This window comes from Lepidothrix coronata, unplaced genomic scaffold (genome assembly GCF_001604755.1).
Source record: "Lepidothrix coronata isolate B3197 unplaced genomic scaffold, Lepidothrix_coronata-1.0 Scaffold168, whole genome shotgun sequence".
NCBI classification, from domain to species: Eukaryota; Metazoa; Chordata; class Aves; order Passeriformes; family Pipridae; genus Lepidothrix; species Lepidothrix coronata.
The window spans coordinates 785,325-812,679 of record NW_016690348.1 but is presented as its reverse complement, the minus strand read 5'-3'; the positions used below and the strand labels follow the sequence as shown (position 1 = coordinate 812,679).

General features: G+C 36.9%; 1 protein-coding gene across 8 annotated transcripts in view; it reads left to right on the top strand.

Annotated features, from left to right (window-relative positions):
- Positions 1–27,355, top strand: part of GPHN (gephyrin) — a 288,205-nt gene that overhangs the window by 129,002 nt on the left and 131,848 nt on the right. For all 8 annotated transcript variants that reach the window (XM_017829764.1, XM_017829762.1, XM_017829761.1 and 5 more), the window contains one exon: positions 22,138–22,230. In XM_017829764.1, coding sequence (XP_017685253.1) covers positions 22,138–22,230 — 93 coding nt within the window. The remainder of the gene's footprint in view (positions 1–22,137; positions 22,231–27,355) is intronic.

The window sequence follows — 27,355 nt, the reverse complement described above, 5'->3', positions numbered from 1 at the left end:
TTTTTAATCATGTAAGGAATTTTAATCAGTAAGGAATTTTTGAGTACACACTCTCCAATATAAGTATATTCTAATATTTTCTCCCTGCACCACCGTGGATCATAGAATCGTTTAGGTTGAAAAAGACCTCAGAGATCATCCAGTCCAACTGTCAACTGAGCACTGCCAAGTCCACCATCAAATCACTTCCCTAAGTGCCGCATGTAAACATCTTTTAAATACCTCCACGGATGGTGATTCCGCCACTTTCCTGGGCAACCTGTTCCAGTCCTTAGTAACCCTGCTGGTGAAGAAATTTTTCCTAATATCCAATATAAACCTCCCCGGCTCAATCTGACGCCTTTTTCTCTTGTCCTGTCACTTGTTACCTGAGAGAAGAGGCCGACCCCCACCTCATTACAACCTCCTTTCAGGTAGTTATAGTGACCGATAAGGTCACCCCTGAACCTCCTTTTCTCCAGGCTAAACAACTCCACCTCCCTCAGCCTCTCCTCATAGGACTTGTGCTCAAGACCCTTCACCAGCTCCGTTGCCCTTCTCTAGATCTGCTCCAGCACCTCAATATCCTTCCTGAACAGAGGGGGCCATAACTGGACACAGGATTCAAGGAGTGGCCTCACGAGTGCTGAGTAAAGGGGGACAATCACTGCCCTGGTCCTGCTGGCCACACTATTGCTGATGCAGGCCGTGATGCCATTGGTCTTCTTGGCCACCTGGGCACACTGCTGGCTCATGTTCAGCAGGCTGTTGACCAGCACCCCCAGGTCCTTTTCTGCTGGGCAGCTTTCCAGCCACTCTGTCCCCAGCCTGTAGCACTGCCTGGGGTTGTTGTCACCCAAGTGCAGGACCTAGCACTTCACCTCATTGAACCTCACACCCCGGCCCATCAATCCAGCCTGTCCAGATCCCTTTACCCAGTGAAGAGTGCACCGTCCAAGCCATGAGCAGCCAGTTTCTCTAGGACAATGCTGTGGGAAAGTGTCAAAGGATTTGCTGAAGTTCAGGTAGATGACATCCTCAGTGTTTTCCTCATCCACTGAGTGGGTCATCTTGTCATAGAAGGAAATCAGATTAGTTATCATCCTGCATGCAGCCCACTTTGGGGACCACTAGTTTAGACTACTGAAATGATTTACTGGTTCAGAGAGTATCACAACAGTAAATAAGGAAAACACACCCTGATTAGCTGTTTTCTGGATTGATCAGTACTAATCACTTTGTAGATAATAGAATTCTTAAAAGGCATTTTAATTTCTCCCATATTTTTGGTTTACATAACTTTGGTTTTAAGTGAAGTTATTTTCTTCTGTGCCTGTGTAGTGGGTTGATCCTGTCTGAACGCCAGGCACCCACCAAAGCTACTCTGTCATTTCCCTCTGCAACTGGACAGGGGAGAGAAAATATAATGTAGGGTTCGTGGGATAGTTCACTCACCAAATATCATCACAAAACAGACTCAAATTGGAGATATTAGTAGAATTTATTACTAACAAAATCAGAGGAGGAGCAATGAGAAGTTAAAACAGATCTTAAAAACACCTTCCTCCACCCCTCCCTCCTTTCCAGCTCTACGTCTTCCCCCTTTGGCAGCACAGGGAAATGGGGTTTAGGGTCAGTTCATCACATGTTGTTCCTGCTGCTGCTTCAGGGGAATAGTCCTTCCCCTGCTCCAGCATGGGCCCCCTCAGGGTCACAAGTCCTACCAGGAAACATGCTCCAGTGTGAGCTCCTCTCTCCACAGGTCCACAGGTCCCTGCCAGGAGCCTGGTTCATCATGGGCTTTCCACAGGTTCACAACCTCTCTCTTGGGCTGCAGCCCATAGAAGAGGCCCATGCCAGAGCAGATGGATCTCTGCACCCTGGTGGTACTCCATGTGCTTCAGGGGCACAGCTGCCTTACCATGGTCTTCACCACGGGCTGCAGGGGAATTTTAGCTCCAGCACCTGGAGCACCTTCTCTCTGTCCTTCTCCACTGACCTTGGTGTCTGCAGAGTTGTTCCTCTCACATATTCTCACGCCTCTCTTCTCTGGCCACAATTACATCAGCACAATAACTTTTTTTTTCTTAAATATGTTATCACAGAGGCGTTACTATCATTCCTGGCCCAACCTTGGTCAGTGGCATGTCCGTCTTGGAACCAGCTGGCATTGGCTCTACCAGACATGGGGAAAGCTTCTGGCAACTTCTCACAGAAGCCACCTTTTAGTCCTCCTGCTACCAAAACCTGGCCATACAAACCCAATACAGCTTGTCATAGTTTACTGAAAATCACAGCATTCAGAATTTCATGTGAGGTATTTATAAAATTGCAAAAAAATCCACAGAAATGTTACTTGAACGCATTAAGGATCTTCATGGAAATACCCTAAACCATAGGTTATTAAAAGGATCCAGGAAAAAAAGGTAGGAAGAGGTCTACTCCACATTTAAAATACTGTATCGCAACAGTTTTAAGTAAGGAGGTCCAGTTCTTAACAGGCTGAAAGGAATTCTTCCTCTGAAGTCTGCTTCTGTGACATAATAAAGAAACTTTCCCAAGAGCTTCCTCTGTTTTTTTGTTGTTTTGTTTGTTTGGGGGTTTTTTTCTAAGATATAAAGTCTTATTGTGTTAATTAACATTGATAACCACTGTATTTTATCTGCTGTTTAGTTTATGTGATCCATAGTTTGTGGAACTATTTCTCTTCATGGCTTTTACATAAAGGAAATAAGAAATGATACCACCAGGTAAGAAGAAGATAGATGTGAGAGCAGGGTGCATCTTGGGTGGAAGCATGAGATTCCTAAGGAAATGGGGTTGATATGCACAAATTATCTCAGAGAGCTATGATTGTAACAAAAGCCAATTATTTTTGCTGTGGTGTGTGGAGACAACACTGATTATGTTTTTGACTGGACAACAGTAATATATATCTTTGGATGCAAGATTTTGTGTTTTGCCAAACAGAATGTTTTGATAATACAATACATATAATGTAATTTGTTGTGGCTGAAGTCACAATGTTTGCTCTCCTGGATTATCTTTGAGCTCCTTATGGAAATATTTCTTAGCATGCAGCTACCTAGGCAAGAAAAACAATTCTTTTCAAATTAAACAGATATGTAAGAATAATTTTCAATGTCTCTCCTTTTCATTTCCCCTGTGGTTTTGGTATGTTCTTTTTCTGGATTCCTCCATGATAAAATAGCTAGCATTTTGATATTATTTTCTGTAATTCTGTACTTTTTAATTTTTGTAGGATTTCAGAAATTCTGTGACTTAATTGTCCTCAGGGAAATGTATAAGGGAGACAATGCCATCAAATCATCAGAGTTCAGTAGGGGTGGAGTGGTTGCGGAGTTTTACTTTTTAAAATACATTTTTATAAAACATATACACAAAGATTTCCAGGACTGTTCTGTCAGAAACGTTTGTGTTCAATTTCAGCTGCATCATCATTATGACAAGATTAGGTGGAATGCTAAGATTGCAAAGGTAACACATATATTCACTTTCACCATTTCTGCATAGAATGACATTTCTATTTTCTCTTATTATTTATAACCTGCTTCGTTATTGTTGTTATGCTCTATCAAAATGCCTTTGATTTTAAAATTACAAATACTATCATATTTTAACTGTGTTACCTCAGTAGCATGATGACATAAACTTCTCTATTAGGCTGATCCCCTATGGAAATTTTTACTGCTCAGTCCTGTCATTTTAAAGGGTTCTTCTGCATTCTCACCATTTTTGGTAGTTAAACATAATTTAAAATGAGTGAGAATTGCCTAAGATTTATCATTCTGGAATATGAAAGTAAGTATCTGAGGATATCTTATGAAGATAAGAGCTTAACATCGAGATGTTTTAAAATTCTTGTTCTTCTTTGATAAAGCAGAAAATAACCCTTCTTTATGTATTTGGAGCAAGGAATGTGTTCTATATTTTTTAAAGTATTTCTAGGGAATAAATGCTATATAAAACAGGCAGTGTGTAAAAATAAAGCTGACTGTCATTTGGGACACTGAAGCTAACACTTGAGTTTTACAGAGTATCTTGAGGCTCTAAATGACAGCACACAATTATCCTCAGGCTGTTTTGAAGGAAAGATGACTAAAATCAGGGAACTGTAAAGAACTGCTTTACATACAAAAGCTTCAAATGCCTCTAAGTATTGTTCCAAACCGTGAATGCTTCTGATGGTGAGAAATCGAAAGGGATGGTTGTGTTTCAAAAATAAAAAAATGAGTATTTGCGTGTTATGCTCTAAGCGTAATTAAAGCTTTTACATACATGATACCCTTAGCTGACTTCTGAGAGACCCAGCAAAAGAAATAAGAAATCAAAGCTCACAGATAATGGAAAATTATGAGTTTTCTTAGGATGAAGTCTTTTCTGCAGACCTAACCATGGAAAGTGCTTGCAACAAGCATTCTGGCCTTTCAGCTGATAGTTGATATACAGGCATCAAGCTTTATTCATGACACAGTTTCCTACATTTGCCCTTTTGTTTTAATTAAAACAACTGAGCTAAACCTCATGTATTTTGGCACCCGGGCACTTTTACAGTGTGTTTTTATATTTAAATGTTTTATATGAAACAACGTACAGATTTTAATGCGATATTTGTGTGTGCACTTTCAGAATATTCTGAATTTCTGTGTTTTGTTGCGCAATTTTAATATCTTAAACTGTTTAAAAAACAATCCTATATTTGAACAAATAGTATTTTTGCAGAGTCATAGTATTGCAACAGGAAAAACTGAGCTAATTATATGTAGTTCACCCAACACCATGGCAATCTCATAATGTACAGACTGGAAAAAAGGGGAAATCCTCTCTGATGGAATAAACAGCGAATTTCAGACTAGCTTTTATCGAAAAGATTTTTGAATTCAGTCTGCTAGATCTCTACCAGTGAAAACAATACTGGACATATTTAAGCACTTATATTGCCTTCTGAGGATAGCTAAATAATAGGGAAAGAAAACCCGAGGAATATTCTAACTGTCCTTTTGAATATTGAATGCATTTTGAATAGATATGAAACATGAAATTAACATGTGATCACTATCTTCAAATTTGATCCCCTTTTGTTGTCTTAAATTAAGAATCTGTTCTGTCGTAGAATCATTTAGTTCAAAAAAGACCTGTATGATCATCGTGTCCAAGTGTAAACCTAACACCACTGCCAAATCCACCACTAAACCATGTCCCCAGGTGCCACATCTACGTGTCTTTTAAATATCACCAGGGACAGTGACTCTGCTGCTTCCCTGGGCAGCCTGTTCCACTGCTTGATAACCCTTTTGGTGAAGAAATTTTTCCTAATACCTGATCTAAACCCCATAGCACAACTTGAGGCCATTTCCTCCCGTCCTATTTATTTATTATTTATTCCTTGTTACTTGCAAAAATCGACCAAACCCCACCTCACTGCAGCCTCCTTTGAGGTAGTTGTAGAGAACGATAAGGTTCCCCCTTAGCATCCTTTTTTTTGAGGCTATACAAGTCCAGTTCCCTCAGCTGCTCCTCATAAGACTTGTGCTCCAGACCCTTCACCAGCTTTGTTGCCTGTTTCACATCATCATCAGTCACATCCTAGTTCTTCAAAATTAACACATTAGGCACAAGTTTTTCTCTGACTGCACACCTAACATTACACTTAAATTACTTCAACTTGTAGGTTTCAAAATCAGGAATAAGATTCAATGCATCAAGCCCACCAACAAAAACAAGTTTACTTTATAGAGATGGTGGATAATAGCTTACCAATGCCAGTAAAAAATAAAAGTAACAAAATCAATTTAAATTTGAAATGGTGGTATAAGCAGTTAATTTAAAATGGTTCTCTAGATCACTGCTATTTCTCTCATAGAAAACTCTCCATGAAAACCATATTTATCTCTCTTCCCCATCATAGATTATCTGCCGGGAACTGAAGGTAACATCCAAAGTACAGAGTTGCAAAAGAATGAAACATTTTCCTATCACACCTCAGTCAAACACTGAAATCTGTCCAAAGAACAGAGATTACTGATGAATTTTTTCTACAAGTAGGTCAGTGAGAAATTTAATATCTCCCTACAAAAGCATCATTATAATAGAAGGAGCTTATTTTGTTTATTTTGTTAGCCTGCAATTATTTCCTGAGCAAAATAGTATTCTTTTGTCATTACTGTAAATTAGGATGGCCAGATGTTAACTTGCTAATTAACACATTCAATTGAGTATTCACTTCAATTGAAGTGGTAGTCTATTTTCCTGTGCCTTAATTTTATCATGGTTATTATTAGTTTTACATAAAAGACATGAAATTCAAATTTCCCAGTTTCAAGAATATGGAAGAAAAGGAACTGTCTGACAAAAAAAAATGTTTTATTGCTGTTGTTTTTTAGAGTAGAAAGCTATATGCTTCTCATTCAAATGAAATATATTTAGTGTATCCGATGTCTTATAATGTTTTCTTGGTGATATTTTTAAATTTTTGTGACAGACAAAAAATGCTTAGTTTCCTACTAAAAATATTTCTACTTTTGGAGTTAAACAGAAGTGGAAGCTGAAACAGCAGCTAAAGACCTAAGGGACTTCTAAATGATCTGTGACATTTAAGAAGGAATAGCTGTAGTGGCTTGGAAATTGGCTTAATTTTTTAGATTTGATCGCTATGGATGGTTACAGCTGCAAAACCAAAATACTGTGCTTAGATTCATGGGTACAAATGTAAAGCCTCTTGGAAGATTGCTGCTATAGAGTTATTGGATTCCTGGTAGACCTGATATTTAACCACAAATTTATAACTGTTAGCAGAAGAAAAAAATCTTTGATTGTTTTTTAATGTCTTCAAATATCATAGGTTTTACTGGGCCCAGAGAGAAAACTTAGAGGACAGAAAAGACTTGTGTAGTAATTGCAAGGAAAGAGCAAGGGCTTCTCCTTCTGTAGTCAGAAGGGATGAGTGTTGAAATGAAAAGGAAATTCTCTGTGACTGTGTGTGTGTGTGTTTTATACTGGGGCAGGAAAGTGAGAGAGGGACGTGCCAGTTGTGTTCTGGATCTCAGTGAGAAAGGCCTGACAACAAATAGTTGAATAAAATATCTGCTTTCGTAAAACAGAATAAGAGGAGGAATACAGATAGCAGATAAATCTTACTCCCTTCAGATGCTGGGAACTGTGTGTTCGTGGAGCATCAAAACAATCTGTGGCTAGATTTCTCTACTCCTGAGAAATTCTTGCTGCACTTTTAGATAAAGGAAAACCATGCTGGTGGTGTAATCACCAGTACTGAGTGGGAGCGCCTACAGGCCGCTCCATTGCAATGAGGTGGATGAGTCTGTCCTTTGGCCAAAGGGGTTTGTGCACCATGACACATCCTTGAAAACCACACTGGGCATAGTGCTCAGGGCAACCTTCTGTGGGAACTTCTGGAGAACCGTTATGTGGAATGCTAACTCCTTGATGTACAATGGTCTCCTGGTCAGGAGCACTACAATATTAGAAGTGTTAAAAACAGAACATTGTATGGTCCCTAATTTTGAGAGGGTGTTGCCCAGTTGTTGCTCACAGATAAAATGTATTACATATCCTCCTCATCCACTAATGCCACCTACTCTCTCTTACTGAAAATACTATCTGAATGACTGTGCTGCCTGTGTAGGCTCTTCATCACTCTCCAGCACTAAAGTGCCAATTGTCTCTACATGGGAAAGCAGTAGTCCAGAGATAACATATACTGCATGCATCATAATCCTCAAAGTAGAATGTGTGGGAGATGAGACAACTCTTTGAAAGGGGCAATATGGTATTTTTAATTATTGAGATGATGCCTTTATTCTAAGTTGCATTGAGCAGTTGACTGTAATGTGAATTGAACTTGTCCAGAAAGGTAAGTTTTGCAATTAAAAACCAAAAACTACTTATATAAACTTTTTCATGTAACAGACCATATGTTAGAATAATGGTATATAAAGCAGGAGATACACAGTTGAAAAGACTCATTATTTCTTATGCAACTCTTCTTTAAACTATATAAATAACTCTGGATTCTTGTAAAGAAGACTCCGTGTGTCTTCTTAAATTGTATTTAATGTAAGATATCATCATCATCATCATCATCATCATCATCATCATCATGGCTAGGTTTCGCAAACAAAGATTTGGGAAGGACTCTACCCACATTTGCTACAATGTAAGATATATATCATTTAAAATAACAAACAAGTACTTCCTAGTCCAGAGGGCTTTCTGTGGTTTCACAACTCTAGAAATGACTCATACTTAAGCAAGAAGCGTTCTGACCAGTGGCAGAGGGTCTATTTGGAGGCTTGTCGCTAGCGGTGTCTCCCAGGGTTCAATACTGGGCTCATTATTCTTTAAATTATTCATCGATAACTTGGATGAAGGGGCAGATGCCTCCTCAGCAAGTTCACTGATAATACGAAGCTGGGAGGAGTGGCCAATAGCCCAGAGTGCTGTGCAGCCCTTCAGAAGGACCTTGACAGGTTGGAGAGATGAGCAGAGAAGAGCTGTCTGAAATTCAATGAAGTCAAGTGCAGGGTCCTGCACCTGGGGAAGAATAACCCTGGGCACCAGTACAGGCTGAGGGCCAAGTTGCTGGAAAGCAGCTCTGTGGAGAAGGACCTGGAGGTGCTGGTGGACAACAAGCTGTCCATGAGCCAGCAGTGTGCCCTTGTGGCCAAGAAGGCCAATGGTATCCTGGGGTGCATTAGGATGGCCAGCAGGTAAAGGGAGGTAATCCTGCCCTACTACTCAGCCCTGGTGAGGCCTCACCTGGAGTGCTGTATCCAGTTCTGGGCTCCTCAATACTAAAGAGACATGGAGCTCCTGGAGTGGGTCCTGAGGAGGGCAACAAAGATGATTGAGGGACTGGAACATCTCCCTTACAAGGAAAGGCTGAGCGAGCTGGACCTATTCAGCTTCAAGAAGACATGACTGAGAAGGGACCTCATCAATGTCTGTAAGTATCTGAAGGGAGGATGACAAGAGAATGGAGCCCGGCTCCTCTCGGTGGTGCCAAGCAATAGGACAAGAGGCACTGGGCAGAAACTGATGCACAGGAGGTTCCGTCTGAATACGAGGAAGAACTTCTTTCCTGTGTGTGTACCATGTACTGGAACACAGAGATTGTGGAATCGCCCTCCCTTGCCCAGGATTGTATCCAGACAGTTCTTGAATATCTCTGCAGCAGTCAAGAGACTTGATACAATCACTGCAAACATTTGTGAGGAGAAAGCATTCTATACTTCTCTCATTGTGATACTGCTGATTAGTATTTCTTTTATCATTTAGTAAGTGAAGTTTGGTGTTTGTCCTTAGGAAAACAAGAAATGACAAGTGATTCTGCTTAGAATTGTCCTTTCTGACTCCTTTTATTTATTTCTTTGAACTTTATGTCCTAGTGAACTGTAGCATTTTGAGACTGGGTTGAGCTTCTTCTGTGAAGCAGTTGAGCTTCTGTTTGCCCATTTTCAGCAACTTTATCAAATTAGGAAGACTTCTTACAAAGTTATCTCCAGTTTACTTGGCTCAGAAAGATATACATATTTTAATTTTATATACCTATAATCTTTAACATAAAAATAGCGATAGCATATCTTTCTTTATAGCACAAAATAATTTCCAATAATTTAGGACCTTAGAAACAATGGAGATTGGAATACAAAGAATTTTGTGAAAGTGCTCAACGTTGTTTGATATTCTGTATATTATTTTGCCTGAGAGATTTCTAACACCATAAGGGCATGTTTGAACAACCTCAGTACCCTGGCAGATTTTAGTTTCCTTTATACCAGCTGCAGAAACAGTTGGAAGTGATCTTGAAATCTGTTTAAGATTTTGAATGCTTTTATTGCCACCTGACTCCAAGTAATTTTGTTGTTAGGATGTATCAAGAAAAAATTAGCATCTTTTAAAAACATATCAAAAGAGAAATGACCGGAAAGTTTCAGCTCTTAGGGAAAGAAGTCTTTCTAATGTGAGTTGTTCTGCATCATTTTTCTCCCGAGTAGAATAGTTGGATTGCAGTGGGATCATCTAATGCTAAGACACCTCTGCAAGCTGCAATGGAAGCAGACGATGGCTCATCAAATTCTGTGGTAACAGCTTTTACCCAGTATTATGTAATAGTTATAATCCTTTGGGCATATAAGGGAGATTCTGCAGGGACTGAATCCTGAAAAGGTCTTCCCTTTGAAGAGAATGGCCTTTTCAGTTCAGTAATGGATTGTTTTGTAACTACCAAAGGTTTTTTCACTACATTTTACTCTTTGTATGCTTATACTCACTTAGGAATAAACAGTAACCCAATCAGCAAGGCAGCCTATTACTAGTTCATTCTGTTATTCTTTTAGTCTGCTCTATCTTTATAAAAAAAACAAACCAATAACGGCTCATAGGGAAAAAGCTTTTTTCTGTAATGATCACAATTATTTATTTTGCATTGCCTTCAGCAGCTGTCAGTATATTCTTTGCATTAAGAACCATCAATGAATCTGAACTGATTTTTATCCTTTCCTTATCGCTTTTGAGAATCATTTGCAGAGTCTCCAGGATTACTCCCACTCAGCAGATAATGGAGAAGTGCAGACAATGTAATCAGTTCCAGAATACTCTAGTCTTCTTTGTTTTCTTGCATATACCTTTCTCTTCATTGTTTGTATGCCCTATCACAAGAATATATCAGAGCAGGATGTCCACATCTTCCTTATATTTAGAGAACTGAATGACATTACTTTGTTTTGGATGAAGGGGCTTCTTTACTGATGGTTTATCTTCTGGAAGCTAAATCTGACATTGATTATTAGACCTGGAAGGTCATTTACCATCTAAAATTGGTACTATCATAGATCACAATAAGGTCATACCTTTAGTTGTTAGACCATATGGCCTGTACATGCACTAGTTGACTTGAAACATCTTACCTTTCATTTACGCATTATAATTATATGTCAGAGAATTAATACAGATGATAGATAGTAATCTCAAAATCTCTCATCTGGTAGAAGGATCCACTACAAATATGTAGAGGTGTCAGTTAGGCTGGCTTCTTTATTGCACAAGAGGAGCATCCTTAGGATATTCTGTGATTCTAGTAAATGTTACTAGGCAGTATCAGAGTGCTGTTCCGTATCCATACACCGATGAGCAGAACAATGATTTTTGAGTGAACAGCACCATCATAGTGCACTGTGTGAGCAAACATGGAGGTGCTAGATCCATCTATTATGTAATTACTCTGTCTATGGAACTGATGTACTTGACTTAATATAATTGTTACAATCCATTATCTTCAGGATCTTCAAAATATGCTGCCACATCTTCTTAACAGCTACTTCTCTAAATATAAATAGGCAATAGTATTGCCAGTATTATTCACCAAAGTCTAATTAATCTATGATAACATCAAGAAATGAAAAGATGTCTAGAGGGAAAGAACATCTGAATTGGTAGGGAGATACCTTTTAATTTTCATGCATTTCAGATCAATGCTTATCTACCAAAATCCTTATTCTATTGTGGTTAAGAAAAAGCAGTGCCTGAGTCACTAGAGTCACTCCGTTCTGACTTGAACAGTATCAGTACCTGAAATTCAGGAGCTTGTGAGCATCTGTTATAGTCCTTCTGCTCCTTTTTCCTCACATTGGTCATTCAGACCAATAAACTCATATTGAGGCCTCAATTTTCATACACTGAAGTGTAATAACATATTTGACTATTTAAACAAAATAAACATATTTTGGGTACAAAAGAGTCCATGACCTTTACATATGCTACAAAATGGCAGTGGTTTCACCTCGGGGGAATCCATTATCTGTGAAGGCCTTGTTTCTCAGTGCTCTAGAATATTAGAGTTATTGGAAACTTGTGAGCCTAGTATACATCCAGCAGTTCTTTCCACACTTCATTTACCAGTTTGGTTGCATGTAAATTGTATTAATCCTGCACTGATTATCAGGCTTCCATTTAAAGTAGAGGAGTTAACTCAAGTTTGGAATATTAATGTGATTCTTCAGAGTGCTATTTGTTTGACATAACAACGTTCTTTGTTGCATACAGAAGGCAGTGACCCCTGATATAAGTGGCTTTGGCTCTCTTTACAGTCCTTTGGAAGATAGATATGATACTTTAGACCAAATCTCTGCATTTCTTCCAAAAGTTTGGATTTTTGTTTAAACCAGTTTATTCATCTGCTCTTCCACTGGTCATTTGTCCAAACGTAAAACATTTACTGATCTTTAAGAGTATGTTTTGAAGACAGATGTCTGTCGGGGATGACAGTATAATCCTAAACTGGACAGAGAGAGAGAACAACTGAGATTCCATCCAGGCCCATTTTAGTATATTCTTTAGAATTTGATAAACTAGACTTTCCCAAGGAAATTTCTGTGAGGAAACAGTTGACCTTGCTGTTTCATTTAGGGGTATTCTTTAGAGGACTTAAGTCTGTTCTTTGGAATACTGTCTGTGCTTCTGCTAAAATATACTCATTGTTTTGGCACCTCATGCAGATGCCTGGCTTAATAGAGCCATGCAGCAATTTTGTTTGGATTAGGCTTGCAAAATGGTTCTTCTTCTTTTATGATGTATTGATTGTAAGTTACCGTGATTGGCACACATACAGAGAAGTATTCAGTAAAGACAAAATTGTGGGTTTTTTTGTTTTGTGATTTTACCACATTCTGGCAGTGGGTGTAGTCATAAACAGCTATGTCAGATTTCTTTCATAGTCTCCATACACGCTGTGTTTCAGCTCTTCCCTGGCTTTTCTTCAATCTGTGTCAAGTCGAAACATTAATCAATGTCTAGGGTAGTCAGTTTTTGCTACTCTCCAGAGTTATGAGCAGAGCCAGTAGCATGAAAGTATAATCTAGACATGCATAGTGTATGAGAAAACAGTATTGTCTGTATGGTATGGTTTTTGCTGCTTTGATCTCAGCCCTTTCCGAATATTTGTTCCATGTTGTTCCTTTGATTTCTTTCTGTACTTTGGTGAGGGTACCAGGTTGCTCTGTCTGATTGAGTACACTGTTGTTCACGTGTCACAACTCATATCTTCCTAACAGCTGATGTATTGAATTGTTCATGACTGATGACAGTTTTCCACTGTTCATGCAGTGCAAAACCACTAATTATAGTGGTTCCTTCTCCCCTTTTGAGCTCTAAAATTCTGACTTCTGCTTACTCCTTCTAGTTGTGTCTATGAAAGTTTTCTCAGCCAACTACTGAAGTATATGGGTCCTTATGGTTTTTATTTTACATACTACCTGTATATGGGCAGAGTGTGTGTCCTTCAGTCATCCAGAAGTCCTTCTTGAAGTGATGCCAAAGTTACAGAGTAGCTAGGAAATTAGTCCTTCAGTAATAATTTCCAGATCTTATGTTTCTTTGATTGAATTTTATGCTTTACTTTCTTCATTTCATAAGGCCTTCATAATTTCCCTTCAAAAATCCAAATCTTCTACTTTGTTTCTTTGCTTGTTGCACTGTTTGAATATCAAAAAGTTTGGCTGTCTTCACACAATGATTGTTCAGATGACTTTCTGTCTCTGAGTGGACTCGAGGAACTTCACATGGCCAAATCAAATTCTGTTAGATCTCTGGGCAAACATAGTATTTGTATTGTATGGTATTTAGGCATTTGCTCTAAGGCCACTGGAGTTCTCTCTATGCTTTTTCCAGCATTGTGTTAGACTAGTTGTATCCAGGGCTGTTTCAGCCTTCAGTGGAGTGATGATGCAGTTGTTTGTGGGAGTCCTCAGGCCTTCTCCTGGATGGGAAAAGGCAAAGTTAACTGATCAGAGCGAGTCGTTGTGGGAATGTACATGCAGACTCAAAGAAGAAAGGTTACTTGTCAGTAACTGGTGTTCTTTGAGAGGTACAGTCTGCATGTACATTAGTCTCCTACCTGCCTTTCCCCTCTTTCTGGATCTCTTTCAGGTTTGATTGAGCATTTAAGAGGAACTGCAGTGGTGGCGGATGCACTCTGCCCTGTGTGTCAATACCTCAAGCAGGAAGAGGGGAGGAGTGAGAGTGCCCCTCCCGGGACACTCCAGGGCAGGCCACGAGCCCACCCAGTCTTAGAGTATATGTATGGACTAAGTGTCTCAAAGTACTGCAGCTGTTCGTTGGTAGGTAAATTTTCTTTACTGTATTCTCACAGGTAAAGCAGTAGAATTTCTTTTAAAAACAATTTCATTCATTGACTCTATAGATTATATGCATGAACAATACACAGGGGGGAAATTTATGCCACAAACTGCATTACACTGAGTAGCTCCCTGTCTCAGGGATTTCAACTCTTGTCTTTCCCCCCTATCCTAACATTTTTAGATATTTGAATATTTTTGCTCTGTTCAATTTGTCATTTCCACTGAGAGCTACACCAAAAATTGAGATCATATAAGTTGTAATATTAATTAAAAAATAAAAGGAAATGTCTTACACAATTGTAGCTAAGTGCAGAAAGTAACATGTAAGATTGTATTTACTGTTAGAAAGTGAAGCTAGAAACTGAACTGGGTTCTGTAAGAATCAATTATATTTTTACTAGAATATTTTTCTTTAAAACTTTGCAGTTGCAGAAAAGCCAGCATTTGAATTTAAACATTTTTTCCACAGCTGGTTTCCTCATGTGTTTTTTTTCTTTTTAATCACATAAGCCTTGTAGTAATTTTTTAATTCACTGCACTTCCTGCCAATTAAACAAGTAGATGTGGGGTATAACCTGGCTTAAACTGGAGTTGTAGTTGTCCCTGTTTGCAAATACGTACATGCAAATTCTGCAAGTGGTTATTTTCAAGTATAGTTTCTAAGAAGTGCAGGTTATATGAGTTGAGGGCTATTACAGAAAAATGAGTCTGAGGTGCTTGTACTTAGAGTTCTCTGAGACCTATCACCTTTGCCAGTATGCTGGACGTGCTTTTACCAGTTTCTTAGCATTGAAGCAGTTAGTGTTGTCTTGGCAGCTCAAAGAAATTTATGGTTGGTATTCTGTCACTTTGCTATTTCTGTAAGATTAAGATGTAGCTTATCTGAGCTTACAGCCAGTTAAAGTTTGGTGAAACTTCTGATCTGTGATGCATGAGATACATGTGCTGTGGATGTTGGTACACATAGATAAAATATTATGAAGAGCTCTAGTTTTAGAAAGTTACTGACTTGTGTAATACCAAGCTGCCTTTTCACATTCTGAGAAGAAAACTCGAAGTAAACAGTTTTTTAAACAACCTTAGATGAACACTAATGTATGCAAATGGGAAGAAAATGTGGAAAAAGCCATCTTGTTCTGCACAATTAATTTGAAGTTTATGGCTATAAAACCAAGCATTTATATCTTGTGAAAAAGGTCTTTGAAGTGCTGCTTAAATTTAAAAAAAAAAAAGGCAGAGACAACGTTTCTCTTTATCTATTGTTAGTGAGCAGTATTGGATTAATTTAATTGGGTTTATGCTTTTTTTTTCCCCCCTTTTCATTCCAGTTGTTATTTTAGATTGTATTGTTGTAGGAATAATTAAAGGCATATATATTAGATGACAAGATTCTCGCTAGGAAAAATAACACTGGCAAGGAGGCATTATGTTTTTCTTAAATTTTTAATTGTTTTCAAATAAATTCTTAAGAAAAATGGAATTTTTATAACTCTGTAATATTTATTTTAGCAAGTGAACATTATATTTTAGAGAGGCCTTTTACACATGACAGAAATGAGAGATGTTGAACTTCAGTGCTTTTGCTAATACATTTTTATTACGTAAAGGCGAGCACATGTGCACATAGGCCCACACATATATATACATCTGCCAATTTCAGAGTCTTCAGGAAAGTTGTTTCAAAAAACAGACATGTTCGGAAAATATCTAATTCTGACTCTTCTGACAGCTCTAAGTTCCATCCCTTCCTCCAGGAACCTGAAGAAAACTGTTATGCTACAGTGCCCGATCCTTTCTCGTGAGTAGCCGTTTCAAGACCTTAGCACACACTCTAGGAGGGCACCACTGGTACCAACATTAGTTGGGAACAGATTTTCTACAAAAGGAAATAAGTCTTGTGCCTTGGTGCACATGTAGACGCATGGTTTGCTTCTGACCTAGACCTCCTTGTAGTTTTTTGTGCAATTTATTAAATCATACAATAAATTCACTATTTTTCTTAATTATGCTAAGATTAATATATCAAGGTTGTTAGCTTGAATTCAGAATGCTTCCTTTGTCTTTCTGAGAAGAAATCAGCACAAGGCATTTAAAACCGCACCTTTTTTTTTTAAGTCAGTCTTGTACATTGTCTCTATCTTTCTCCATCATAATAGTTAGAAATTCTTATGTCAGTCCCAGCCCTTAAAAGTGCTGGCATTCCCAATCTGGTGGTTTGATGAAGCACTTCAGTGTTTGCACATCTCTCTGTTTGACTTTCCCTACTCATTTGGACAGATGACTTCTGTTGACCATTGCCTGCTTTTTTTCCCCTGTTTTTGGAATAGTTATCATGAGTAGTAGGTTTTAGAAGATGTGAAGTACTTTTTGAGGAAAGGTTATGTTACAGACTGCATAGGTATGTTGAACCTTGAAATATTCGATAGCTGCAATTTACTTTAAATGGAAAATGCCTTTAATTAAATTTCCATTTAAGAAGTAAGCCATTTATAGAGTATATTTTTATTACTTTCCTCCTTTAGTATTGCATTTCAGTAGAACAGTTGCATTTTTATGACATCTTCTAATACATTAGCTTTATTTAGAAAAACAACTGCAAAAATTGTGTGATGCTGGAAACCGCAAATATATCTGTAGAATCTTCAGAAGACTACTTACTGTGTTCTGTAAAACCTCAAAATATGAAAAGGTCTATTTATACATATTGAGATATGTACTTGCATTTCAACCAAGTCTCTTGACTGCAGTGATTACACTCTGAACATAATCCTAACATTTCTCTTACTTTCTGCCTTTTGCTTGTGGGGGAAGGAAAAAATGGGTAGAAATAAGAGAAAACATCAAGCATCTGTTAAAATTAGTATACAAGCCATGGTCCACTGAATAGAGAAGATTCAAACTCCTAAATAATACAACAATGAGGAAAAATTGAGTTACTTTTACCTTTCGTTTTTCTTTTCTCCTGCTTTGTGTGCTGTGACATGAATTTCTGATTCATTCAGTTCTGTATGCTCTCTGATGCTGTAGTATCAGGCTTAATCTTTAGTGAGCTGGGGTCTGGAGTAATTCAAGCCACGTGACTTAAGTAAAGGTTGTTATGAGATCTTAATGTGCCAATTCCTGTATTCCTGAAACTCTGTGTCAAAATGACATCCAGTTCTCTTAGCAAATGTGTGACTATGCAGGCTTTCTCTTTTTTGATACATTTTTCTGTATAGTCATTCATTATAATTTTTTTCATCATAATGATATTAAATCATCCTAAATGAAATTTATCTCGGACACTCTTTTAGCTTGAGCCCAAAAATTTTGAAAGAAAATTAAATTGATATTTAGTATGGCTTTTTATATAAGAATTTTTCTCATTCAACTTGGATTTCTAAGGAAAGTTATCATTATAGCTTTAGGAACATATTGTTCTATGTTCATCCTTGCATTTTGAAATATGCTTTCCCAGAGTAAACAGGATTTACTTGCAAATATAGAATTTACATAACTGTACAAAGCTTGTAGTTTCGAGACTGTTCTGGAGAACACAGACTTCTGTGTCTCTAAACACTATTAGTAATTTTTTCCTGGAAGCCACAATGATCTTTTAAGTCACTTGAAGTTGTTTTGAGAACTTCTGGATAGTATACATGTCTGTAAACCAGCTTGTACTAATTTACTTGTGTTTCGAAGTCCAATGTAAATAAATGTGTAGCGTTTCATAATTAAACTTCATATTTAACATTGATATTTGTTCAGCAATTTCATTTAATTTTTTGCATATTTTAAATGGTCCTCAGTGTGTAATTAGTTTTACATATAAGGTGAAATAACTTCAAATTTGCACTGTGCTTGAAAAATTTAGCATGTGCCAAAATACCAGACATCTTCATTAACTATGGAATTGCTTAACCAATTTGAATACTGAATATAGAATGAAAGAATTCTGTATGGATTCTTTATGAAAACCCACATGTTCATATTGTTTTTAGCATTCCCGTATTCTTTCTGGATGTTTTAAATTGTAGTGGTGTACATGTCTTATTCTAGTGGCTAAAGTGTATGAAAATATGCATATGTATTGATAATTATTTTTACAATCCTTGTATTGTGAAGTAAATTACGTATTGATAAGGAAAAGTTATACATGTAGCATATAGCATCTAAGTGATAAGCACCAGAATATTGACGTGAAAGAATGTATTCTAGTAATTTTGGAAGCATAAACACGTGGGAGTGTTGTCACACTCTCAGCAAAGTGATGGCAAAAATAGGACAGAAAAAAAAAGACAAGAAACACCATGGACTGTAGCATCAAAGAAAAAGAACAGCCCTCAGGACCTCAGCTCTTCTGTGCAGGCATTTAGTCTGATCCCCAATGACCATTTTTGTGTGCTTTGTAGTACTTCTGCTCCAGATAAGGGTTATAGTCTCAATATCTATGTGGAAGACCACCATACAGTAGCAGTAAGAGAACAGGAGCAGTCTTGCAACCTGTCTCGAGTTTAAATTTGTGACTAACACCATGGTTTATGATATCGTGTCAATGAATGTGTGACCTCTGTCCATCTGAGAAGGGAATAATTCATACACAATGCTCTACTCCATTATTTAAGTGAAGCAACAATCAAGGACATAAATGTAGAGTGTTCATTGCTATAATAAGGCTTTATTGTATGACACTCCAAAAATTTACTAATGTAAGTAATCTATGAACTTCAGTTATCTCCAAAGATCAGGGAATTGTTCCTTTCGTTTCAGTAAGGAATCCCTGTTTGTTTTTCCTGTTTACTTACTAATAGAAATTAGAGGATAGTTTATTAATGGAGTTACAAAATAGCACCACTGTTATTGTGCATTCTGTGAGCAGGTTTCTTATGTATCATGGTGGAGCATTATCCCACAGAAATTATTAGGAAGGAAGAGTTACTAGAAACACAACAATATTCAAGATAATCATGAATTAAAACCCTGGAAAACCCTACCAAATTAAATTATTATGTATTTTTTCTCTCTTGAACCCTCCCGATCAAGGCTAGGTGGTTAATTGAAGAGCCTGAGTCCTAGAATTTGTTTTAAATACAAGAGGAACTGACCAGAATTCTGTGACATGCCCATTGCCTTTTAGACTAAAGGTAGTTTAAACATAGGGTCTCTGCACTGTGACATACACTGTAGGCATTTTTTCCATGAGGAAATGGTCTTTACTGGTCTTAAATTTACATGTGAAAGAATTACAGAGAAAGAATGAGGCAAGGTTTTTCTTCTGGAGGTCTGTAGTTTTGTTCTGGCTTTTTAAGATTTGGTGGTAATTTTACAGTACTGTTTTCAGAGCCAGATACCATATTTTGTATCCATCAGCTCCATTCCATTGACTTGAATGAAATGACAGTGATTTACATAATCTGTTGACCTAGTCTCATTTTCTCTTGAAAGCTTATCATCAGTGAAACAATAGAAGGGATGGAAATATGCATTAAAAATATTAAATTAATTTTTCTTTGGTTGAGATGTTATATAATAATTTTACTTGTATAGCATCAGTGAAGCCAAATATCAGGTCACTGGTGTAGAGAAATTCTCATTTGAGGACACAGAAAATTCAGTTCTCTGCAAAGCCAGTGGAGAATCTAGCTGGGCTGCCATCAGCAGCAAAGTGAATATGAGTCCACTATGTGTCCACAATTGTGTGGGGCTTCCTTTTTTAAATACTTAAAACATCAGTAAGAATATTTTGTGGGACAGTTTTGTGGGCTAGAGAGAAAGTAAATAAGCTGAATATCAGTCTCAGGTATTTTTCTGTGGTTTTAAAATATCTAAGTTATAAATTTGCGCTTCTAAAATATAATGAAACCCAAACTAACAGCCTTATAGTGAAAGGTATTCTTCCTGAAAGGCTGAAAGATGCTGGACTATAACATGAACTTGATAGAGAATTCTGTCTGCCTAAGTACACTGATGGAGTAGCAAGAAAAGGCACTTGTTGCTCAGTTAATTAAAGAGTTAGGGTGCTGATTTCTTTAGTTTATTGTAGGGTGTCACATTACTCTCTTCCCCCTTATTAACCAGAGTAATACTGAACTGCAGCAAAATGAGAACAGAGGAAGGATTTTTTTTTTTTTATTTTCTCTGTAAAAACAGTTGGAGTTTGGCAGGTTTTATTTTAGATAAAGATAAATGCTTCATTAAAAAAAACCAAACCCACCAAAATATATCCCTCCTGTTTCATACTGAGAATTTTTTCCTGATCGTAATAATTTTTAAAATACATGCAATATTAAAGTCGAACTTTGCCGACCAGTGAACTTCTCTGAAGTATTCTCTGAAATTTCTACCTGTTTGAAGTCGACAAATACATTTCTAGATGATAAACAGAGAAGATGCAACCTCTTTAAAATACCTTTTCTGATGTATATCTATGTTCTTGAAACAAACAGTTTTAAGACTTAAAATGCTTTTTACTACCATAATTCACATTTTTTCAAAATGTAAGTTAAAAGCCTGACTTAGTGGTTCAATTATGTATGGGTTTGAGACCTTATCTGTGTTCCTTTCTCTTATTTGAAATGTTCATGTAATGAACTTCTGGTAATCTACAGCCCCGTTAGAGTGCCATCCTCCAAAGGGATAGAGTAAAAAGATGAATGTGATTTTAACAAAGACAAGAGAGAACGCAGAAGAGAAAGTGGAAGGATGTGTAAAGAAAGGAGAAATAAACACAGAACCTTTGGCTTTGCCACTTCTTCAAGTAATCCTTGGATACTTTTGCATGATGGGGCTTGCAGGCAGACACAAGTGTATTCTTGCTGCAATTTGGAAGCGTCTGTATATGAGCCTTCTGTTACATGGAAGTTACATAGCAGTGCTAACCTCGCAGAAAATACAGCTGAGGATTAATCTAAATTGGTAATACTTTTTAAAATGTTCTGGACAGTTTTATTTCAAGCTTTTAATATCAGTATATTTCTTAGAGCTAATTTTATGATAAATAAGAAGCTTCAAGCCAACAGTCACCAATATTATTCATTGCTCCCCAATATAGTACTCCAGAAACTTAAATGTGCCATAAACTTTTTCAAAAAATGATGTTTCTTTGCTGTAAGAAGGATAGCTCTCTAAGTAATTGATCTGATTTGTGCAGATGGATACTTTACTGTGTAATATGTGAGTGTACTTCAGGCAACACAGCTAATTTTGCACTCCAAGCAGATATGCTGTGCTAGCACACAGTAGAGTATGAAGGATAAGTGATATAATCACACTGAGATTAAATAAATTTTCTGCTTATGTCAAATTTTTATCACAGCTTGAAAATTTGTTTAAAAAGTCATTTGAAAAATGAATGCAAATAAAATTAAACAGTTCTCTAGTATCGTGAGTTATCCAGTATTGCAAGTCACTTTACATGACAGATTTTTTAGTCCAGCCTTGGAATGTGTATACACACTCCTGTTGAGATGGTGGAGGGAATGTAGAAAAGGTGATTATAGATCATCTTTTTGTGTTGCTGCATCAGGTGCATCTTGTAGTAGATAAGCTTACAAATATGTGGTTCTTGCTTTTTTCAGGGTAATAAAAAGTGCAGCATGGAAACCAAAGTTACTGTGACAAGAATCAACAATGTAATCTGAATTAAATGCACGTACTCTATTAGCATGTGTCAAAGGATATTATATTTATATATCAAAATAAACAGTGATAGAAATTAGTAACTGTGAATTCTTGTTTTCCATTTCATGTCAAGAGATGGAGAACAGAATTTCAATTTCCATTTCCAAAAAAAATACTGTGTGGATACTTGCATTATTCTGTCTTATCTTGGTTATAAATAGTGGTTTAAAATGTTTGTGTAAAAAGCATGAGTGATTTTACAGTTCCCTGTATTTATTGTGTGTGCCTCTGTTTTTAAGACATTTCAAGTCTTTGGGTATTTTCTGAGATAACTGCATCCCACATACTGCTTGCTAGATCTGACAGGATTCATGTTCTCTTTCAGGAGACGCTGATAGATTGGTGTGATGAAAAGGAACTTAATTTGATTTTAACAACTGGAGGAACAGGGTTTGCACCACGAGATGTCACTCCAGAGGTGAGATAGTCCTGGAATAGAAAAATCTGCCCTTTGGTGTAGAAATGTATGACTCTGGAGGAGGCGGGGGGCGGATTTTTTTTTACTTTCCTCTGTAACTTCACTTTGCAGTATCTATGGACAGGTCAAGGGATACACAACTTGGAAGCAGAAAAAAGCAATAGAGAGTATAGCATAAGAGAATAACTCTGACCTTGAGTTCTGACCCAAAACAATTTTCAAACTAAAATGTGGTATAGCGTAATGGTTTTCTAGTCCCCTTAAAAAACAAAATTCTGATGGATTTTTGGCGTAATTTTCCTTAGCACTGCAGTACAACACTGCTAAGCAAAATCTTGTTATGTCCACAAGGAGAAGTGGGATAAGAGAGATCCTTTAATTCTCCCTTGCAGAATACTGCATTGACAACGACTGCATTGTAGGTTGGAGTGTGAGGCACAGATAGTAGGGGAAAAAAATTCCATGCAAAGCTACTATTGATCTGCTTGATACCACATTGTCAGAAAAACCTAAACAGGCACAAAGATGGAGACAACCTGCACCAGTAAATGTTGCACAGGAAATCTGGTTACATTCCACTTATACGGAGCTGAAGTAAAGAGGAAAAAAGGGACATTTAACCTAATGACCTCATGGCTATGAGTTGTCATATGAAATTACTGTGTGATTGTGATTGAAGTATTTTGATATTTATGGTTCCAAATTAGATTAATATGAACTTTTAAAATTACATACTTTATTTGATTTGCTTACGTTCACTAAAGGGCAGAATTAAGATTGAGTGCCTGAAGTGTTTATTTGCATAATGTAACAGATCTGGGTTTCTGTTAAGTACTTATATAAGAAGTTTTCAGTTGCTTAGACTTTCATGTTGGAGTTGATTTGAGTTCTTTATAGCACATCTACAATGCTTTTTACTTACAAATGTGTTCTGTCACATGACTGCAGTTTAATTTTTTTCCCATTAGAAATCTATTTTTTAATTTATTGTATAACATTTCTGTAACTAAAGAAACACGTAACCAAAATGCTCCTGTTCATTACTTCTGATGTTTTTAGATTATGTACTAGAAGTCTTGAGTAACTAAAACTTTGGGGTCTCTTTATCAGAATATGGGAACAGTGTAAGATGACCGCAGTGTGCTAGCTACTGAAACTGATTTTGCAGATTATTCACTGTGCTAAAGCCACGAAAAGTGAAAAGTGCATAGGTTAAGTTTGTATCTTGCTTACAAACTAAATGATTTTGAAGGTTGTATTAAGAGGACTGTGTAGAAGGATGACTGAATTTCTTCTTCAGTTTTCCCTTGTGCAGGGATGAGCCTAGGCAGTAGTGCCAGAGAAAGCATTGCAGCCAGTGCCAAAAATTAGGCACAGATTCTCAAGCAGCATTTGGAACAAGAAATAAACAAATGAGAACTATGCCCATAAACACCTAGTATTTTCCTTACACTGCATTGCTGTTACTGAAACTAATGAAGACAGGTGGGGGTGACTTGTTTGATCAGTTTTGATGAGTTGATGAGTTTTGAAAGTTAATCTGAGTTGTTAATGTGTCTTTATATAATAAAAACACTGATATAAAAATCATTAATAACTTGCACTGTAGGAAAACTGCATTGTTTTTAAAAGTAACAGATATGCAAGACTTGGGCTGATCATAACAGAATCGGGTGTTCTGACTGTCAAATTATTCCCATACTTAAAAAGAATTTTCATAGGAGAGTATTTACTCACTTTTCACTCAATTAAGTTGAATCAACTTGCAGTACTAAATTTAAATCACAGTGGAGAGATTGAATCCCAGGTTTTATTACAAAGTGGCAATGATAAGGGTCATTCGTATGATAGCATTTATTAGATCATTCTTTCAAACAAATGCTTTAAGAGAAGAAAATCAGTTTGGCAGTTTGTGTCGTACCAAAAAGATATTATTAAGAAGCGTAAGTTTTGTTCCCATAATTTATGTCTTGGGTCAATGAGAAAGCCAATTCAAAATGGAAAATTCGTTATGTCAACATGAAATGTGCAATAACAAGCCTTTAGGAAAACTTGAGCTGATGCAGGAAGTGGTTTTAATCTCTTCTTTGTGAGGTATTGGTCCAGCATGCTGCCATTGCTGAACTGATAATGAAAGGGTGTGATCCTGGCATTGTGCTACTGAGATGTCATCTTCAAGATGTGATTTTAAAACTGTTAAGAATTCAATCTGATAATGGAAGATGTTTTAGTATTTTTCCTGCGATTAGGGAGAGTGGTCCCGTGGGTCATATTTCAGCTGGTATGTTTCCATCCTGCTTCTCCCTAATTCTCCTGTAATTTGGATTAGAAAGCATGTTTTCCTGCTTTCTTTTCTGAGTATAGATATATAATTGCTATTGTACATATGCGATAAAGGTTCTTCCCAAGAGTATTTACAGGCCAAAGACTTAATGTTAATTGAATTTTGTAATTATTGATAAAATTGAAATTCAGTGCCTAGCATAATGTAGCTAAAAATAGCTCCTTGATACCTCAGAAATGTATAATTAAGTTTCAAAAAAAAATTAGTAGTTTCCCCACTCACTTTGCCTTTTGAACATTGTATCAGAACCAGGTTATTGCAGTTGTTTCCATCATGTGTAATGACATTTTTTCTTGTACCAGAAATAACCGATTTTAGGTGTATTTACAATATCTGATTTTCCTTACCTGTCTCTGTTCCCTAAATTTGTAGCCTCGGTCTAGTCAGTGGGTGGAGAAAAGCTTTTGAATTAGTCCTACAGTTCACATTTTGAGGGTTGAGGGTCAGTTTAATTAAGCAGTGTGAATATCCTTCACTTTCTTGACTACATGACTAGAAATTATGAAATGCATGTGGGTATTTAAAAAACCAGATGCACTCAATGGATGGCTGAATTTGAAAGTAACTGTGTAATAGATGTTATTAGTGAATGCTGGAATTCTTTATTATGGCAGTCGGTGGCTTAATTTTTTAGATACAGCCAAATTTTTTTTCCAGTCTTATTTTACGTATAATTTATGGAGATAGTCTTTAAGTGTCTGCTGGAACTGCATGTACAGTCTGCTTGTTGACTTAAAAGTCTTTGTTGCAGGACAGAGATCAGAACTTACATATAGCATTTCTTGGTGCAAACATTTTTTCCTTTGAACTACAATATTTTAGTGGTAGTTCTTAAATAACGTTGATAATAATATATGTTAACTTTTGTGAAAAAATTTAAATACTCTTGCAGCATTTTTATCAATCACTATGTATCCTTCTGAGATAGAAATGTATTTTCTCTGTTGCTGTTGGTTAGTACAGAAGGGAAAGGAAAAATCTCATGTATACAGGTTTCTATCTTCTGTCTTCACTACTTTTACATTTCTTCTTTTGCAAAAGTGTACTTCTAAAAAAGTCACGTCTGCCTCCCTTCTAGCTGTTTTTTTATCCTCTGTCTCTAGTATGATTCTGTGCAAGTCTTTTTAGCCCAACTATGAGACTAATTTTATGTACTTAGGTAATAGCAGTAGAAAACAACTTATTGTGCCTCAACTGATGCTAGGCATTCTTGAGCTGTGTTGCTATGTGTATTCACAAATAGTTCATCCACGCTGCAGATAATTTTCGGTCCTGAAATTTTAAGATAATACTTTAGAAGAAGCGCAGAAGAGCTCTTTTCCAGCATGTAAAACCAGACAGATGTTTCCTTATAGGCTTCCTCCTTTTCCAGTGTTCTGGAAAATTTATGAATGCTTCTTTTGGTTCTTGCTGTTCATATTCTTCAATACTTATAGACTGGTTTTAAATGTATTTAGGCACATTCTTGTTTTCATTTAATCTGACAATGTATGCATATTTGTTTATTCTTTCATCAGAGTTCTCTAGTCCATGAAAAGAGCTCATTGTTCTCTGGAACTCCCTTCCATTTGTCAGCATTTTTCTGAAAAAAGCATGCTCAGAATGAACAAAAGGCTCCAAACATAGCCACACAGAAGCCATGTTTGGAGGGAAGAAGGTCCCAGTTCTGCTGTGATATGTGTCTTTGTATATTCAGCTCAAAATTGCAACAGCATTTTTATAATCATTACCAATTGCAAATTTTCAATCGCCTGGCTTTCCCCCATTCTCTAAGGTATCTCTCAGGATTTTTCTTCAAATTCCGTTTTATTTCCACAGACTATTTTAATATCTGTATCCTTCAATTTCTCTGTCTCAAGTAATGTTGGGACCCTCTTAATCTCTATTATTTGTAGTTTTGTGTGTTTTGTCTGTTTGTTTACTTTCCCTTTAACTCTGTTAATGAAATAAGATGCTTGTGACACAACGTACTCTCACAGCAACAGGTGTTCCCCTCAGATTAACCCAAATCCACTGAGATTTACACTTTCAAATAACAATTTCCATTTAATAGGCAATAATTTAAACTAGAAATAATATATTGGAGGGGGGGGTTGTCCTTCCTGGTTCAGAGCAGCAGGATTTCTACTACTGTTTGTTGTGGGTATAGGAGTGCTTCTATTCTTCTTCAGCAGTATTTTAGTGTTGTCACTGTAAAAAAAAGAAATTGATTTTCTTTTTACAAATTGTCGCTTCAGCATGGCTCCATAGTGAGGAGGAATGGAGCCTTCATCTCCATGGGACATAAGTAATTTTGTGGTAGGAATAATATGAAATTTACGACCTCTAATTACCCAGGCTGTTGTTTCAGTTTCTGACCCTTCCATATTCTAGGTACCCTCCAATATAATAGCCTTTTGCATCATATATATATTTCTGTAGTCTATATTAAGACTATAGCTTTCCATATCTCTTAATGGAGGTCTTGCTCCACATTGTTTGATTCCTAGGTTGAACTATTATATAATGAAGTATGCTGTGTATGGATGATGTCTGATCCTGTAACTCACCATCAGACCTTTTGAGGCCTTCATATTTCTTAGAAAATTGTTTCCAACCCAGCTTGCTCCTAAAGGGTCTGAATTAGAAAACCTTGCCACATGCATCTAAGCAACAAATGTGCTTAAATGGAATAGATTGCTCTGTGACAGACTCCTCCAAATTCTGTACTACTCTGTTAGAAGTTTAGCAGCAACTCTATAAAGTATCATTGCCTTTTTCTTAGTCCTCCAGACAGTTCTT